The sequence below is a fragment of the Syzygium oleosum genome, unplaced genomic scaffold (genome assembly GCF_021117445.2).
Source record: "Syzygium oleosum isolate NSW1041296 unplaced genomic scaffold, Sole_v2.1 Sole_v2.13, whole genome shotgun sequence".
In the NCBI taxonomy this organism is placed as follows: Eukaryota; Viridiplantae; Streptophyta; class Magnoliopsida; order Myrtales; family Myrtaceae; genus Syzygium; species Syzygium oleosum.
Window position 1 is genome coordinate 3,313,724 of NW_026607497.1, and position 17,774 is coordinate 3,331,497.

General features: G+C 39.5%; 1 protein-coding gene across 2 annotated transcripts in view; it reads left to right on the forward strand.

The window, feature by feature from the left end:
- The window catches only part of LOC115687689 (probable disease resistance protein At1g61300), a 154,703-nt gene that overhangs the window by 56,627 nt on the left and 80,302 nt on the right, over window positions 1–17,774 (forward strand). For both annotated transcript variants that reach the window (XM_056316893.1, XM_056316892.1), the window contains exon 3: window positions 3,408–3,665. In XM_056316893.1, the coding sequence (XP_056172868.1) occupies window positions 3,408–3,665 (258 nt within the window). The remainder of the gene's footprint in view (window positions 1–3,407; window positions 3,666–17,774) is intronic.

Below are 17,774 nucleotides of genomic sequence, written 5' to 3' on the forward strand. Positions count from 1 at the left end.
TGAAAATTAATTGAATTTTGATGATTTTTTTACGATAAAGTTTGAGAAGTTCGGAGTAGATTTGAGACTTGACATAAAATTGGAGATTTTTTTGGAATTCACCGTCATATTATTATACCTACTTTTCCAAGCACATCGGTTTCCACCTGCTTAATAAATACGGTCGGCAAAAATATCTAGGGGCATTGACAGACCTAGGGAGGTGCAGGCCCCTGGGGCTAGTGGTGGCCCCCGCTCCCCTTAGGGCCCCAAATTTCCCTTCAAATTAAGGGAGAAAAATGCATATTTCACTAACGATGAACGAAATGAAGTCTCAAATGATATTTTCATATAATAACAAGTGGAGCGGATTTAAAGTAAATACGTTCAGCCATAAACCACGAACAATGAATATCACCTCATAAAGAATGGAAAATTTAGATAACAGAAGAAGATGAGTATGGTTGAGTTCGTTTCTTCGAGATCATCATGTTCCTAATCCTCCAATATATACTACTTCTAGTGATTGCGCCAACAATCATATGGGATTATCCCCGATAATATCAATATGGGATACTATTTTCTTTGAGTAGCTGTGATATTTTGGTTGCTAGTGTGAAGGAACTTGTAGGGGAAATTAACAAAAAAAAAAGTCATAAACCTATTATATTTGTGCAAATTCAGCTCTAAATCTTTTAATTTTGGTTAATTTAATCCTAAATCTTTTAACGATTTGCTAATTTAGTCCTAATCTTTTTATGATTTGTCAATTTAGTCCTCCCGACTAATTTTGGCCTGAAAATACTGACGTGGCGATTTAAGTAGTGCCGGTTATCCTACGTGATATGGCCGACACTAAAGTTGACAATTTTGATAATTCTTTTTAAAATTTTCTGAATTTTTTTTCCTTTTTTCTTTTTTGCTTTCCCTTTTTTTACGTTTCCTTTTTCTTTTTTCTTTTTTCCTTATTTCCCTCTGCCAGTCGCCAGCCTTAGTGATTGTAGAAATCCTTCTCTTGAGATCAGTACATGAATAAGAGAATAGCTACTGGCTAGAGACGGGTACATTTCCTCAACCCATGGCCGTGCAAGCTACTCTGATACATCTCAAAACCATTTCCTCAATCTGTGGACATGACTAATTCACAGCTTGTTTGTTCTAATAGGTATGCATTGTGAAACAGGCGACTTTTTTTAGGTCATTTCAAAAGCATTTTGCCACAATAATTATCCATTTTAATATTTTATCATCCTGAAAATTAAAATATCTGTCTCGATATGAAAAATTATCGCAATTGTGCCCGAATTTAGCCGTCACCCGTGATTCACAGGCTTTAATACCTCCTAGTTAGATTAAGTATGGTGGCGAATGAACCTTCTCTCACAAGTAAATTACTATCATTATTTTATTTTTTTTGCTACCAATTAATTGTCCATTAGAGAGCAAAATAGAGGATCGATGCCGCTCAACCACGGGCCGATGTCTAGTGGCCTTGTCATTGATGTGAGATAAGAGGGTACAAAAAGAACCCAACGGGCAAACAAGTAGAATCCTATGAAACTACCTCGTTTCATAAAACTGAGGAGTAAGGGAGAAAAATGGCCATAATTTGAATCCTAAATCCATCGTGTGCAAAAACATTTTGATCATTGAAATTATGTGTTGAAATTAAAGACATTAATTTATCTTTAGATAGAAAGAATCTTTCTAGAGGGCTGGGCACAGAGTTGACGCAGACTTTGACTTAGACGATCACTTTTAAAGTCTTTGCTCTTTATGTGTTGAAATAAAAGACGTTAATTTCAATCCTAAATCCATTATTTGCAAACACATTTCGATCATTAAAATTATGTATTGAAATTAAAGACGTTGATTTCTCTTTAGATAGAAAGAATCTTTCTAGAGGGCTGGGCACAAAATTGGCACGGACTTTGACTTAGGGTGTGCACGGCAACGATTCTGTGCCCGAAAACTAATTCTGCTAAGAAATGATTCTTTTTTATTCCATACCCGAGAACAATTTATAAGCATTTGAAGGCGTTTGGTAACTGCTCAAAATTTCTATTCTAGAATAGAAAAAGAATAGAAATGCGCTTGGTAGCTACACAAAATTTCTTTTTATTAATAATATTTTGAATTTTTTAATATTTCTTTTTCTATTTTTTTTTCCTTTTTTTTCTTTTTTTTTCCTTCTTTCCCTTCCCTTTCTTGGCCATGGCCGGTTGCCAGCGCCGGTGACCGGCCATAGGCCAGGGCCGACGAGGGAGTTGTGGCCCTCGCCGCTGCCCACGTCGCCGGCCTCGCCGTCGCGGCCGCGAGCCGCCGTCGCGGCCGCGAGCCGCCCTCGCCGGCCCTGGCCTGTAGTCAGTCGCCAGTGGCCGGCGGCAGGTCGAGAAGAAGAAGAACAACAAACAAAAGAAGAAAGAAGAAGAATCAGAAATGGAAAAATTGTTGAATCAAACTACTTTTTTTTTTTTTAATTCTGTTCTAAAATTGATTTTGGGAATAATTTTTTGTAAATTTGTGCCTCGAACATAAAAATTTTAGCAAATAGATTTCTGTTCTCAAACTGATTCTGGGAACAAAAGAACATAAATATTTTTACTAGACGATCACTTTTATTCAATGTTTCCGGTGAGCGAAGACTTTTTTGCGCTTTATCATAAATAACTTCCATAATTTTCTGAGTGGTCGGTCAACCGCTTCGTCAGAGATGTTATAGGTCCATGTCTGAGCCACGTCGCGAATCCCAACTCTAACCACCTTTCAAAGCTGCCTGTCAAAGCCATACTCGATGCGTGTAAACTGGATGGTTTTACCCTGTGCATGGTTGAACCAAACATGTTTTCTTCGTATCCGAAAGTGAAAAGAGAAGTTGGCTAGAAATGGGGGTGGGGTCACTGAAGCGGGGCCTTCTTTCTAAAAGAATTGGGGATTGACGAAGACTTTCACCCTATTCCCAAGTCCAAAATTCATTATATATCTTACAGGCTCCCGCACCTTTCTTCACCACAAAAAGATCTAAGGTCTTCCTTGAAACGTATCTGCTCATTCTTTTGAGGGATACTCTAAGAAAATGCCCAGAGAGAAGGACTCCTTCCGGGATCATGTGGAGTTCCTGCAGAACAACAAGTGGAAGTGTAACTTCTGCAGCAAGGAGTATCGCGGAAGTGTGACCAGGATCAAGGCCCACTTAGCCGGAGTCGCAGGATATGGGATCAATGACTGCAAGGACGTCAACGGCCGAGTGAGATCGGAAGCCAGAAATGCGTTGAAGGGTAAAGGAGCGGCAGAGCCGAGCAATGGAGCAGAGGGCAATGTTGAAGAGGGTCCGCATCTGCCTGTGACTGCGAACAATGAAGATGCTCGGAGAGAGACTTCATTTGCTGCCATGCCGGACCCGAGGTCTGATGTCATAAGCACTGTAGGTGCAAGTTCATCAGCCTTTCTTCCATTGCTTGAGACAAATTTGCCCAGTCAGTCTCTTCCGGCTCAAAACATGATCCCGTGGGGCGAATTTCCATTCTCGCCACAACAACCTCAATCTCAAGCTGGTGATTCTTCCATTCAGCCGTGGAATTTTAGTTATCCTAGCAGCCGTCCAGATCTCGCACCTGAAGCTTTGACTAACATGCCAGCCCCAGTGAACGCAGAAGAGGGAGAACCCAATACAGAGGTTCCACAAGGTATGTGCATCTCCAAATTCACCATATATTACAGCTCGTGCAGGACGCTTCCTTTGTCTTCTAATCCTTAGCTAAGAATAGGGATATAGGCAGGACGCTTAGATTTCTATTAGTAATAGAAAACCCAAAATAGACAGGAATTAATTGGAAGAGAGGAGTTTGATAAGAGTCGGGTCAATGATAACTAATGGTTCTTAGAAAATGGGCAGACAAATGCTTTGAAGGGTGACATTCAAATCTTGAAAAGCCATGGTTCTCTTTCAAATCGTGGAAGCGTCCTGCTAGGTGAACGGCGCAGTTATAGTAAATTTTCTAACGGTGGCATATTGACCACACAAGTTTCAATTTAGGAGAGGTGGGCAACCGGATGCGAGAAAGAGTGGAATAAAGATTGTCTTTTTATTTTATTAAAGGAATAATATTAACGGTGGCGCATCTAGTTTGTCCGAAAATCAAAATCATCCCTCCATCTTTTTTATGTTAAAAAATGGCCAACGTTAGTCCTTCCGCTATACTTTTTCCTTTTGCTAGTGAATTTTTGTTTATATGAATTGCGGAATCGCTTAATTGCACACTAAAATCCAAGCTAGCCTCCCTTTTTACTTCTTTCTCGATTTGGATTTTGATACTAAATAGAAAAGAGAAATCAAATTACAATGAGTTGTATAAAGTAAAATGAATACAAAGTGTTTCGTACTGGCAAAAACATGACTCGAATACAATATAAATTTATTGAGAAAACCGAGCCTAAATTGAACATGACATAATACAATGCGGTTAACTTGAACTTAACAGATTGACAATATTTCATAAAATTTCAGTAAAAAGAACCGTATCTCGTCACATTGGAACAGTTCGTAATACAAGTATAAAATCATTTGAATATTTGGTCATTAATAATTTTATGTTTCTTTTTTTCCCTTTTAATTTGTCCAGTTTCCTTAGGAAAAATATGGGGTTAAGATTGCACCGTTGCTAGTTATTTCTCATATGATTAGAGAAATAAGATAAGACTTCTTATTTTGTATTATAATGCATGATGGCGGAGCTAAGTTCAACTCCCATGCTATCCAAATGACACAAGCACATCCATCTAAGAAATATTCCCCATTTGTTAAATATGTGTCCACACAAGATATAACACTTGCACACATATAACTATTTTCGGATCGCGTATAATAAATTATTTGCTCTTTCAATGATTCATACTTATCTCCAAATCATCCTTCAATTGATTGTTTTCACATTCAAATGCCACCTATATGAGACTTTAACTAAAAACACCTTCAATCATATTAAATTTAAGTTATATGAATATTACTTGTTTTCAAATTTTTAATTAAAGTATGGCTGGAATTGTTGGGACACTAACTAAAGTACGATAATGGGGCGAAAGATTGTAATCCATTGCCTCCAAGCCATCAATATTGTGTGGTTTCGTTTTTCTTAGTGCTATTAATTACCGTCACGGGTGGGTAACAGCCAAATGGATCACCCACCAATCAAAGATCAAATTGAAAGCAAGTATTGCTCCTTTTTAATAGGACAGTGTTGGGGCATTAGTCTTTGTACATTACATGTGGAAACGAGGTATATCTCTTTTATTTTCGATTTTAATTTGAAAATTCAACTTAAGGTCTTGTTACGGTGACTTTTATTTTTAACTTCTACTTTTGCCTTATGGGATTGATCTAAATTTTTCTAGTATTGTACTGCTCGAACTTTTTGAAAGAATGGGTACATATATGTTAGCGTCTATATAATTATGTAATAACAAGCTCTTTCTTGAGGGTTGCCTTTAAGAGTGACACACAGGAGTTTTTTTTGTTTTTGGTCGAGACATACGAGTCTAAATTGCAAGAGATTGATTCTCTTTGCAAGTAGTATTTTCTTGCACTCTCGACTCATTTTGCCGTCAACTTGGATTACTTGCCCCATTCCATACCATGAGTTTCATCCAGCAAAAAAAGATTGGTTTAATAATTTTTAATGTTGCAAATTAACACTTATTGAAAATTCTAACATTTTTCGTAACTCTTCCTATAAAGTATTTCTTTGAAAGATTTTATTATTTTCTCTCAATATTACAGTAATGTAGTTTATTTTGTTCAAAGTATTGAAACGAGTAATTTCTGCTAAAATACATACTTCAATTTTCATATTTGTATATTAATATAAAATATAGGGAGAACCACTTCCCATACAGGCCTAATTAAATATCAATTCAACCCATCCCATACAGGCTCAAATATCAGTTCAACCCATGCCATAGGTACCCCAAGAGCCAAAAGGCTCAACCCAAACCTACACCAACTAAACCCAGCAGACCCAAAACCCAAAGTAGAACCTAAACCCAACGTACCTAAACTATACCCTCTCATCAACCCATTAAGAGACCAAGCCCAGGAACAAGGCAAGTACTCAACCCCAAATACCCCGCCTTCCTTGAAACTTTGATCCTTTATTTACACTCATATTGTTTATCTAATTTCATTTAGACATAATTGATGGTTTCTTCTTTTCATAAATTCAATTTGTTTTATGAATATTATGTTTGTATAAAATGCTATAAGTATTTCCTTGATGTTAGACGCGAGGACAGATGATGCACTCATGGATAGTCGATCAGGTGTTTTTGGGCTTGTTGGCGAATATATGCCAACTCTGAAAAGAAAGCTGGAAGAACTAAGCAGACGAGTAGCAGACTTGGATGAGTTGGAGACATGGTATAGGCAATCAAAAAGGATAAAAGACTGGAGTATGGTCCAAGCATTCCGAGAAGGAAAATCTTTTTTTGCGCAACAAGTAGAAAGAGTGGACGACTTGAGCAAAGAAATTGAAGAGATTCTAGGCTATTGTAGCTTCCAAAGAGGGTTGACAACACATGGCGCGGGATGTAGGAAAAGTTCACCTTTGGTAACAACAAAGCTAGTAGGCAAAAAAAGTGAGCAGACAATCGAAGAGATTTGTGACTATTTAATGGAGGATGAAATTTTCATCATTGGTGTTTATGGAATGGGAGGAGTTGGCAAGACAGCCATTTTAATGCATGTCCATAATAGAATGCTTGAGAATTCTGCCTTCAATGACGTGTTTTGGGTCACTGTAGCTCAAGAGTTTAGCTTCTGTGAACTACAAGACGAGATTGCCAATGCAGTCGGACTAGACAACCTCTCAAAGGATAAGGACGTGAAAAGGAGGGCGTCCATGTTGAATAGGCATTTAAAGAAAAAGAGAGCTGTATTAATTTTAGATGGCCTGTGGATGCACTTCGACTTTGAGGATGTGGGAATTCCAGTTGAGAAGGGTGGCATTAAGTTGGTATTGACAACTCGATCGCTAAATGTGTGTCATGAGATGCTCTGCCAAAAGGAAATCAAAATAAAACCTCTAGCAAAATTAAATGAAGATGATTGGAGCTTATTTAGAGAGAAACTCTGCTTTGGGAGAGAACTTCCTTCAGAAGTCAAAAAAATTGCAAAGTCCATTGTTGATAAGTGTGGGGGTTTGCCACTTGGGATCATTGAGATTGCAACTCACATGAGGAGAGTAGAGGAAGTGCACGAATGGAAAGGCATGTTGTGGAAATTAGAAGAGTCGAGGGTGGAACTTAACGTGTTCAAGAGACTGAAAATTAGTTACGTGAACTTGGGTGATTCTCAGGTGCAACAGTGTTTCTTGCATTTATCCCAAGTATATGAAAAATCTAGTAAAACAAAGTTGATAGAGTCTTTCATAGATGAGGGTTTGTTAGATAGAATTGGCACCCGGCAAGAACTGTACGAACAGGGTAACATCATACTAGACAAATTAAGAAAGGGTTGCCTTTGTGATGAAGATGGACAACATATATCTCTACACCCGTTGATAAGAGGCATGGCATTGCATATAATGAGGAGCACAACACACGTGGTCAAGGCCGAAATGGGATTGAAAGAAATTCCAGAGGAAGAGTTCTGGACCGATTGTCTAGAGAAAGTCTTTTTACAGGGCAACGATATACAAGAAATCCCAGACGGCATATCACCAAATTGCCCTAAACTTATGAGCCTATCGTTGAATAACAATATGTTTCTGGAAGCTATCCACAAATCTTTCTTCAGGCATATGAAGGGGCTGAAGGTTCTAGATCTCAGCTACACTAGATTCACAGAATTACCGAATGCCATCTCTCTCTTGGAGAGCTTGGAAGCACTATTACTTCGAGGGTGTGATGAATTATGCCGTATACCTTGCGTACAAAAGTTGGGATCCCTAAGAAAGTTGGACCTTCATGGGTGTGCAATGCTAGAAGAAGTGCCAGAGGGGATGGAGATGTTGGTAAAGTTGAGGTACCTTGACCTATGGGGCACAGGGATCAAGACGTTACCAGGAGTGTTGGGGAAGCTGGTGAACTTGCAATATCTGGTGATTAAAAAGAGGACGGGAAAGGAGGTAGAGGACGAGGAAGAGGAAGAGGAAGAGGAAGAGATAATATTATCAAAGGTGGAAGGACTTTATTGCTCTGTTTCAAATGTTGAAACGTTCAATGCATTCGTGAGGTTTCTCGAGCAAAACAGCTCCCTACCATACGAATTGTCGTTGAATGAATCAGGAGACCACTCCTTTATGGATATGCACGCAAGGCATATAATCATCGAAAGTTGCCACAGTATTGCGGCAAGGGTAGATGGAGAAATTGGTGGGGATGGCCACGCTCTACTTCCGAAAAATGTACAAGTACTGGAAGTTGGATCGTGTGGTGGGGTGACAAGTTTGTGCGAGATAGGCCCACTTGATAATCTAGAGGAGCTGGAGATAGAGGAATGGGAGAAGTTGGAGGAGCTGGGCGCCGTCCACTTCCCTCACCTACGGAGACTGAATATCAGTGGGTGTTCCAAACTGAAGCATCTCTTGGAGGAGGGGCAGGGGCTTCCACGTCTACAATGGTTTAGAATCGAGGGCTCAGAGGAACTAGAGGAGATTAATATGGAGGCACCTCTTCTTTATAGCATTGAAGTGTGCGAGTGTCCTAAAATGAAGAGGGTGGTGGAATGGGAGCGGCTGGCCACTCACCTTCCAAATCTGAGGTCCATTGAAATACAAGATTGTGAGAAATTAGAGGAGATAATAGGTGGTGGGCCAGCAACGCCAATCGGTGCCACTTGTCTTCTCGCAGAGTTTGAACTATACGGATGCAACAACATCAAGGGGGTGCTGCTGACGCATGACATGTTGCTCCGTCTCCCTTATCTCCAAGACATAAGAGTCGGAGACTGCGAGGGCATAGAGGTGATAATAGGCACCGTTCCCGACATGACGCACCCCTTCCTACCAAATTTAATACGCCTGACTTTATGGGATCTTCCGGAGCTGAAGAGCACATGTGATGGGATCGTGAGTCGGGTTTCATTCCAACATATTCATATTAAAAATTGTCCGAAGCTGAAGAGGCTTCCCCTGGGTGTCAATGGGCTCCCTGATCTTCAGAGTATTTGGATAGATCAGCTGACGTGGGAGTCGCTGGAGTATCCTCCCCCCTCTCTTCGGAGTATATTAGTAAATCGGCTGACGTGGAGGTCAACGGAGTGGGCCTATTCCTTTTTCCGAAATTCACTTGAACACTTAGTCAGGTTTCTTGGTAAGTCGTCACCTACAAATTTTTACTTTTCTTTCATCCTCTCCATCTCCCTCATGCCCTTTTAAGGATCCATCTCCCGCGGTACAGTGAATTCCCTTTTCTTCCAAACTTTGTACCAACTGTTAGACCTAGTGCGCATGACTTTAATTACAGTTTGAAAGTATATCAAAATAGTTATATTATTATTGAAATTTAGGTAAAGAAAACAATCCCTTCACTTTCGAAGAATAATATTGGCAAAAGGAGAGTCAATGGTTTGGTTCGGTTCGATTTCTTAAAAAATTGAACCGAACCGAACCGAACCAAAAAACCGATTCGGTTCGGTAGTTCGGTTTGGTTCGGTTATTGATTTTCGATTTTTTTGACTTCAGCCCAATCTTATCAGTCCTCTCTAAACCCAAATTTTTTATATATTTTTTTAGAGATTGAGATACTACTCTCTCTCTCTCTCTCTCATTACCATTTTGCTTTACTCCCTCTCTCTCGCTCTACAACGCCGTCGCCTTCTTCCCAGTTCTCCCTCCTCTCTCTCTCATCCTGTGGTCAAAACCCTAGTGGATGGATCTTCGGGCGTGAGTGGACGAGGAGCATTGATCAGATCGGTGATGGCAGAGGCGTCCGGCGACAGGGGAGCGCCCGCGGAGCTCACCACCTGCTGCAGCAAGGGCAGGGCAGAGGCCACCCCGCCCCTCACGGTGTCGGCGTCCTTCAAGGAGGGCCGGAGGGGCTCCCGCAGGAGGACCTCGGTCTGGCCCAGCTTCGACGCCGACACCTACTTCATGACACAGATCCCGTCAAGGTCGAGCTCAATCGGCTTGAGAATGAAGTTCGAGGGGCTGAGCAGTGAAACAAGGCCGGAGAAAGAGAGGATTTGAGGATTCGGGAGGGGTGAGAAAGAAGAGAGTCGAGACGAAGGCTAGGGTAAAAAACAGAATCGTTATTTTTTCCTTTCGGTTTGATCCGAACCGAACCGGAAAAAATCGAATCCAAAAAAAAGAATGGTTATTTTTCATTATCCAAACCGAGAAACGAACCGAATCAAAATGTATAAAATTTTCGATTCGGTTCGATTCGTATCTCGATTCAATTTTTCGATTCGGATTTGACATCCTACTGGCAACGGTCCTCACCCTTTCTTTTCCCTGTTGCACCTTAAAAGTACTACATTTCTTCTTCATTTTGGTAGATTATGACATTTTAAAAGTGCTAAAATATCGAGTCATTTCTTAAGTTCTACTTTAGGAGTTGGGAGAGTTTAAGATAGCATATTAAATACTTTTTACCTTTTCTTTTTGTTGCCTTTTCTGTTTTACCTCATCCACTACTTCTATTTTCGCTTTCAAAGTCCAATCAGATTTTGAAATTAATCACAATACTTTAAGCAAAAAATTAAACCAGGGTAAATTAGTCTTTCTCGTATTTAGAAAGGAACACTTTTCTCAAACTTCCGATTGCATATTTGCACATATTGAATTTCTTTCTGTTTAATTTGATTTGGTTCGATTGGCCAGGAAAGTCTCTAATTTCTTCGGATTGTTCACATTCTTTTCTCATTAATATGATTAGTCAAAGAAGTCTCTAATTTCTTTCAATTGTGTTTTTTGAATGTCGTGGAGCAGACGATTTCAACGATTGGCGCAATCAAAGGAGGCCTATAATTATCCATAGTGGTGACAGTATTGCGGCAAGGGTAGATGGAGAAATTGGTGGTGATGGCTGTAGTCTACTTCCGAAAGATGTGCAAGTACTGGAAGTAGTAGGACGAGGTAGTGGGGTGACAAGTTTGAGCGAGGTAGGCTCACTGGAGAATCTGGAGGAGCTGACTATAAAGGAATGGGAGAAGTTGGAGGTGCTCGGTCCTGTTCACTTCCCTCACCTGCGAAAACTGAAAATCGCAGGGTGTTCCAAACTGAAGCATCTCTTGGAGGAGGGGCAGGGGCTTCCACGTCTACAATCGTTTATAATCGAGGGCTCAGAGGAACTGGAGGGGATCAAGTTAGCTGCGCCCAATCTAATCCGTATGAAAGTGTCCGAGTGTCCTAAAATGAAGAGAGCGGTGGAATGGGAGTGGCTGGTCACTCGCCTTCCAAGTCTCAAGTCAATTGGAATATACGATTGTGAGAAATTAGAGGAAATAATAGGTGGGCCAGTGCCAATCGGTGCCACTTGTCTTCTTACAGTTCTTGAAATAACTGGATGCAACAACATGAAGGGGGTGCTGCTGACGCATGACATGTTGCCCCACCTCCCTTTCCTCCAAGAGATAAGAGTCAAAGACTGTAAGGGCATAGAGGTGATAATAGGCACTGCTCTCGACATGACGTACCCCTTCCTACCAAATTTAATACACCTGACTCTTTGGGATCTTCCGGAGCTGAAGATGATATGTGATGGGATCGTGAGTTGCTATTCAATCCGATATTATGCTATACGCAATTGTCCGAAGCTAAAGAGGATTCCTTTACGATGGGGCCCACTTCACAATGGCGTCCCTTCTCCTCCCCCCTCTCTTCGAGAGATTCGGATAGGTCGGCAAAGGTGGGAGTCACTGGAGTGGGACCATCCCCTTGCCCGTTCCTCACTTGAACTCTTCGCCAAAATTTTCAGTGAGTCACCCACACACTTTTACATTTCCTTTATTCTCTTCATCTAAAGATCCATCTCCCACATTACGGTAAATCACTTTTGTTCAAAATTAAATCACTATAAATTATTTTTTTCTTATTTTTAGGATATGTTTGTTTCACGAAAAATTAATAATTTAGAAAATAATTTCCTAAAAATAATTGTTTGCGTTACTTGCAAAAATGAATAAACGAAACTGTTTTCATCGTCTGTGAAAATATTTAGATATATATTGTTGTCGATAACGAAAAATATTTTCGTTGACCAATTATTTTAAACGATCATTCTTTAGAAAAAATTTTCAAAATCATTTATTTCCACGAAATAAACGGAGTCTTAAAAACGAATACTTTTCTTGAACTTCCAATTGCATATTTGCACGTGTTGAATTTCTTTCTGTTTAATTTCATCAAGTTCGATTGCCTAGAGAAGTCGCTAATTTTTTTGGATTGTTTAAATTCTTTTCTCTTTAATTTGATTAGCAAAAGAAGTCTCTAATTTCTTTCTATTGTTTTCTTTGGTTACTTGTGAAAGCTTTGCAGATTGAGATTTCAGAAGGGCGAACATTGGCCAGAAATTAGGCAGGAGTACTGTAGGTGTCATCAAGCGAATGTACCCCAGATCATGTTTTTGGTAAGCTCTATTGAAATGCATCGCCATACATATGTTGATAGATTTTTCATTAATAGTAATGGCCATGGGGCACGATATTTTATATAGGAAGATGATGATCTTTGCAAATGACTAATAAAATTTAATCTTTGACTAATGAAGCCGCAGATGATCAGTTGAGGATGAACTGTCTTCTGACGGCAGCAGACATCGAAGTTATCGCCATTACTACGTCATCTTGCTCGATTGATGTTCAAAGCACCTCCGGTTCCTGTGATGACATATGCTTGGTTTATGCCTTCTTTTCCTATCTATGATAACCATCTCTGTTTCTGTATTTCTCAGTGTGTCTTCCTTACTTATCAACGGCCTTTGTTTTCGTTGCTTGAATAGATACTCTCTCAAGTCTCAACTGGCATGTTGCAAATGTCTGGTGTTTCTATGTAGCATGTGTATTGAATATGTTTATTTCCATCGACATGGCTCGACTTATGATTCCTCTGTTATAAATGATGATTCTTCGTAGCATATTATTTACTTCCATTTGAAAACAACTAGCCAGCTTGACGCTAAAATTCTAAATTGCCTCTTACTTTTACACTCTTTCTAATCCCCGTGCTTTTTAATTTATCTGATTAAGCCATTTAACTTTTACAAACTTTCTAATCAAGTCTTTCCAACATCAAATCCAACATGATCTAAGCTGAAGTGGCCTCAAACGATGTCATAGTATGATGTGGATTTCTTTTTTTAATGTGGACGTCCAAGTGAGTGTTTACATTGGCTAAATTTTATTCACATCAGACTCTGACATTGTCTACATGGCTATATTTTTCCACCTACGTCTATGAGGGCATCCACATATTTTAATAATCATACTTTGGTGTTGTCTAATGGTCTCATCAATTGAATTTGATCGGATTTGGTGTCGGGGGAGTTGATTAAAAAATTTATGAAAGTAGAAGAATTGGATTAGACATACTAAAAGTATAAAAATGTAATTAGAGAAAACGTGAAAGTACAAGGAAAAGCAGAAATTTTTCCTTGTCTGAGAGATGCAATTTTCTGCATGTTCTGCATTGAGTTGGTTGTGCCGCCTAGTGTGGGTAGTCCCTTAAGCAGTGGTCTTGTGGTAAATTCGACTTTTTATTTCAAAGAACTTGTGGGGTCTATGTTCTTGCATAAAGGCAGATACCATTCACATACACAGTTTGGATGCTTAAATAAGTGGATCAAAGTAAAATCATTGGTGGCATAATGGTTAGGCATACATGTTTTCTTTTTGAACGTATCAATGGCAGGGTTAGTTATTCTGATTCCTTAGAAGTCACTGAATTGTAAGCTCACCACGTGTTGCCGTGAACAATATAGCCTAATACTCTCGTGTCAGTAAAATTGATAGATTCATTATGTGGAGTACAATGCCTTGATCCGAAAACAACTATGAGTCGAAGATCAGTACAATGCGCTCTAATCATGCGATGGCAACTGCTTTAAGGCAACACTACCTGAAAGATATACTCTGGCAAGCATTCTCTCCTTGTTTAAGAGACAAATTCTGTCATCCGGCTTTCTCAGGTCCAAAAGGGATAACCAAGAAAAAAGAAAGAAGTGATCATGTGTTCCTGTAGTCAATGCTGCTGTGACCGTACGTGACCCTTCAATTCTTTTACAAAGGATGGAAAATCCTATTTTCAAGAACAGTCATTTAAGTCTACATTAATCAAGTTTAGTTTAAAGTAAGAGAATTGAGTTCCTTCACACACTCGTGTTTGCACTCTCCCCTGCTTCCATTCCAGCCATTGTATCATACGGGGGCTGATTCACCGTCTCCGACAGGTAAAACGCTAGTATTCCTCCCAGAATGGCAAAAGCCACAAAGACCGCAATTGGGAAGCTGCCTCCGAAAATCGCAACCATTTGTGCCGCCTGAGCTACATAGCCATGAGCCACATTCATCACAGCTCCGTCGTTTTATTGATCATCAGCGTGCTGCTAGAGCCGTTAATTGGATTGCTTCTATTTGCAACCCAACAACAGTTCTAAGCGGGATGTTCTTGTACCAAATTCCCAAGTAACGGCCCCTCGAACTGCCTGGACTGAAAAACCCCAGTTCAAAAGTTCCCCCACTCGAAGCTATTGTCTCACCGTCACTTAACAGTTGAGATACATCGATAGTGTCAAGTGCGGCCGCGAAGCCTGAGAAGCACAAAACCAAGCTTTCTGTGACAAGCAAAACACACAGGACATCCATCTTTCGGGTGTTCAAGGTTTAAGCTGTGTTTTTGAAGGGATAAAGGGACTGCTATTTGCGGTAATTAATGTAATTATAGGCGAAAAATATGATCAAGTGTAGATTTGGTGAATGGTTTTTTGATTGGATTAAATTCAGCGTTTTCAGCATCAGACATCAGCATTTGACTAACAGTAGCGGAAATAACAGGGAGGATGACTGGTAAGATGTTTATCTGACATTGAAACGTTAACTAAAGTTCATTACTTTGACTAGCAAATCACGGATGTCCCATTATCTTATCCATTCTAAAGGCAACTATATGGACCACTTCGTAGTCCATAGCATCAATCGACCCCGTGACTTCAGTCTTCATTGCGCATTTCTCTGGGGTGGAACCGACTTTTGTATCGGAGCCTTCCAACTGAAGCCTAGTGAGGGATGCAGTCTGATCCAACCATCTTGTCATCCGGACAACGTTAAAACCAGTTCGTTTTAAGGTCTTGTTTAAATGCTTTTGGACATGTCAAATGACTACATATTAATTTCCAATGTTTGTCGAACCATAAATTAGTGATCAAAACGCAATCGTCGACAAGCTCCAATATAAAATTGTGAACTTTGAGACTAATGGGTTCCTTCTTTCCATCTTTCTAGGGGTCATTATTCTAGTTTGAATCTCCATCAGAGAAGTTCCGGTCCTTGACCGAATTCCCACCGTGTTGACAAAGAAAAGTCTGTTCACATGCAGCGGGAAACTTCATCACGTCACCAAAAAAGAGATGTGCAAAAAGAGCACACAGTTAAAGTTTCATAAATCTATATTGTCTTATCCTTGTTGTCCTGTTCTTGGTCATTGATTAAAAAATCTATTATGGAATTCAAGTGGAAGAAGATATCGGGCAGGTTGGTCGCAGCCACAGGATGCATTTCGAAAGCGGACCGCGTTGATCGATTGCATGCATTTGTTGACCTTGGATGTAAGACTTTTTAGGAAATTAACGTAGGACGAGCTATGTCGATGCTCTCTAATTGTTGGCGCTTCTAAGCTTCTTCTTTAATGAGGTTGGAGCTTGAATTCTTGGTCACTGGGCAGTATGGACCGAGTTTAGAATAGATTCAATAGAACATTTGAAGATGACCATTTATCCGGCCCAACATAATCGGTTAAAACGTTGCTAACTAGCAACGTTCCTAGGATTACGAAAGTGGTACTAATAAACCAAATTTCCAAATTCTAAGTGAAAAAGAAAGGGTCGAGCGCCTGCGCTGTAATCCCTCGAGGCACCATTCCTGGGAGAGTTGGCATACATCGAATTAGGAAAGTAAAGAACTCAGTCATTCATTGAAAACTTTAGAGTTTATTGATACTTTCAAAGGACCGTACAAGCTCCCATTGAAAGAATGTGTCGAGATCCAAATACATAGATGTATGGAGATCCATTTAAAAGAGTAAGGATTGCCAAAATCAGAAAAACAGCATGGCATGGTGGGATGGTTTGCGAAAATTTTCATTTGGGGGACAAGTTACTGCCAAATAATTCCAAAACCATTTACTTTAAATGCATCAAATTTCCTGCTTCCTTCCCACATGGAAATAAGGCTCATGGAATATGATGAAATGCTAATGCGCCAGCCGCAAAAGCAAATGATAATCATTTTATTTTTTTATTTTTGTGTTCTCAAAAATAAGTTCATAACAAAAATTCATTTGGTAATGCAATTTTATTTTTTTTATTTCCGAGACAAATTTTTAGCGCAAAAATAGATTTTGAACAGAAATGAAAAGTTACTTTTCTATTTCTAGAATAGAAACATAAATAATAATTTCCTTTTATCGCTCGCCCTCGCCACCCCCCAACGCCGCCCATTCGCCGGCCGCCGCCTTCCGTCGTCTACCGCTGCCGCTCGCCGGTTGCCCGCCACAGTCTGCAACCTGCCCACCGAAAATAGAAATTTTACATTGTTATCAAAGAGGACGTCATGAAAAGTTTGATTTTCTTATGCGCAAGTTGTGTTTCTATAAAAATGCGCGGGATTTTGATTATGGTCAAAATAACTCTATTAATCTAGGCATACTAAGAATTGGGACTGAATTTGTTTGTTAAGTCAAGTGATAAATTTAATATTGGGCGGTTAAAAGATTTTGCTAATGGAAATAACTCATTACAGATTGTCGCATCTCTAAGGAAATCAATTTACTAGCTAAATCTTAATATTTCTAACATTGTTCAAGCAATTCAAGGGTTGGGTCGGGTTGACCCTGTTTAACTAGACTTGACCCTATATGTGAAGATATTTTTTTGTTATGCTTGAATTATGCATAATTACAGAGCATTCAGTCTTGTCTTTCAATATATGTGTAATTTCATAAAGAAATATTCAATTGATATAACTGTCTAGAGATGTCGCTTTTTAGGTCAACTAAAGTTGGATAGTGTCATTTTATAGTTAGAGTTTTTGTTTCATAAGTGTATTTCTATGAAACATTTCACGTTCACTCACAAATTGATCGTTTTCTTTGCGAAGTTTCGACCCTGAATAGTGCCTATAAATTCTCACTGTTAATGCTCTTCAGAAGTTGTCCTTAGTTTCAAGGCAGATCTAGAAGGACTGGCTTTCACGCACTGTCTACTGGCTTAGTGCTTGCCAACTCAAGTCATGTGCGTCATTTTCCGACACAACTGAGTTGTTTCCGCAGCTATGTTTAAGCTACGAATAAATTCTTAATATGTAGTGGAAGGATGGTGACTTCTGTAAAATAGGGGATTGAGTTGCAATTCCGTGCTTATTTTTCTTTCCTTGATCACCTCTTGGAAAATAAGGCTGCGAATGATAACCATTCTATTTCTTTATTTCTGTTCCAGAAATAGGTTTGGAACAGAAATCCGTTTGGTAACGAAATTCTAATTTCTATTTCTGGAACAAATTTTTGTTCCAGAAATAAGTTTAGAACAGAAATCAGAAGTTAAAATTTTTTACTTCTCTATTTCTGGAACAGAAATGAGAAACAAAATTT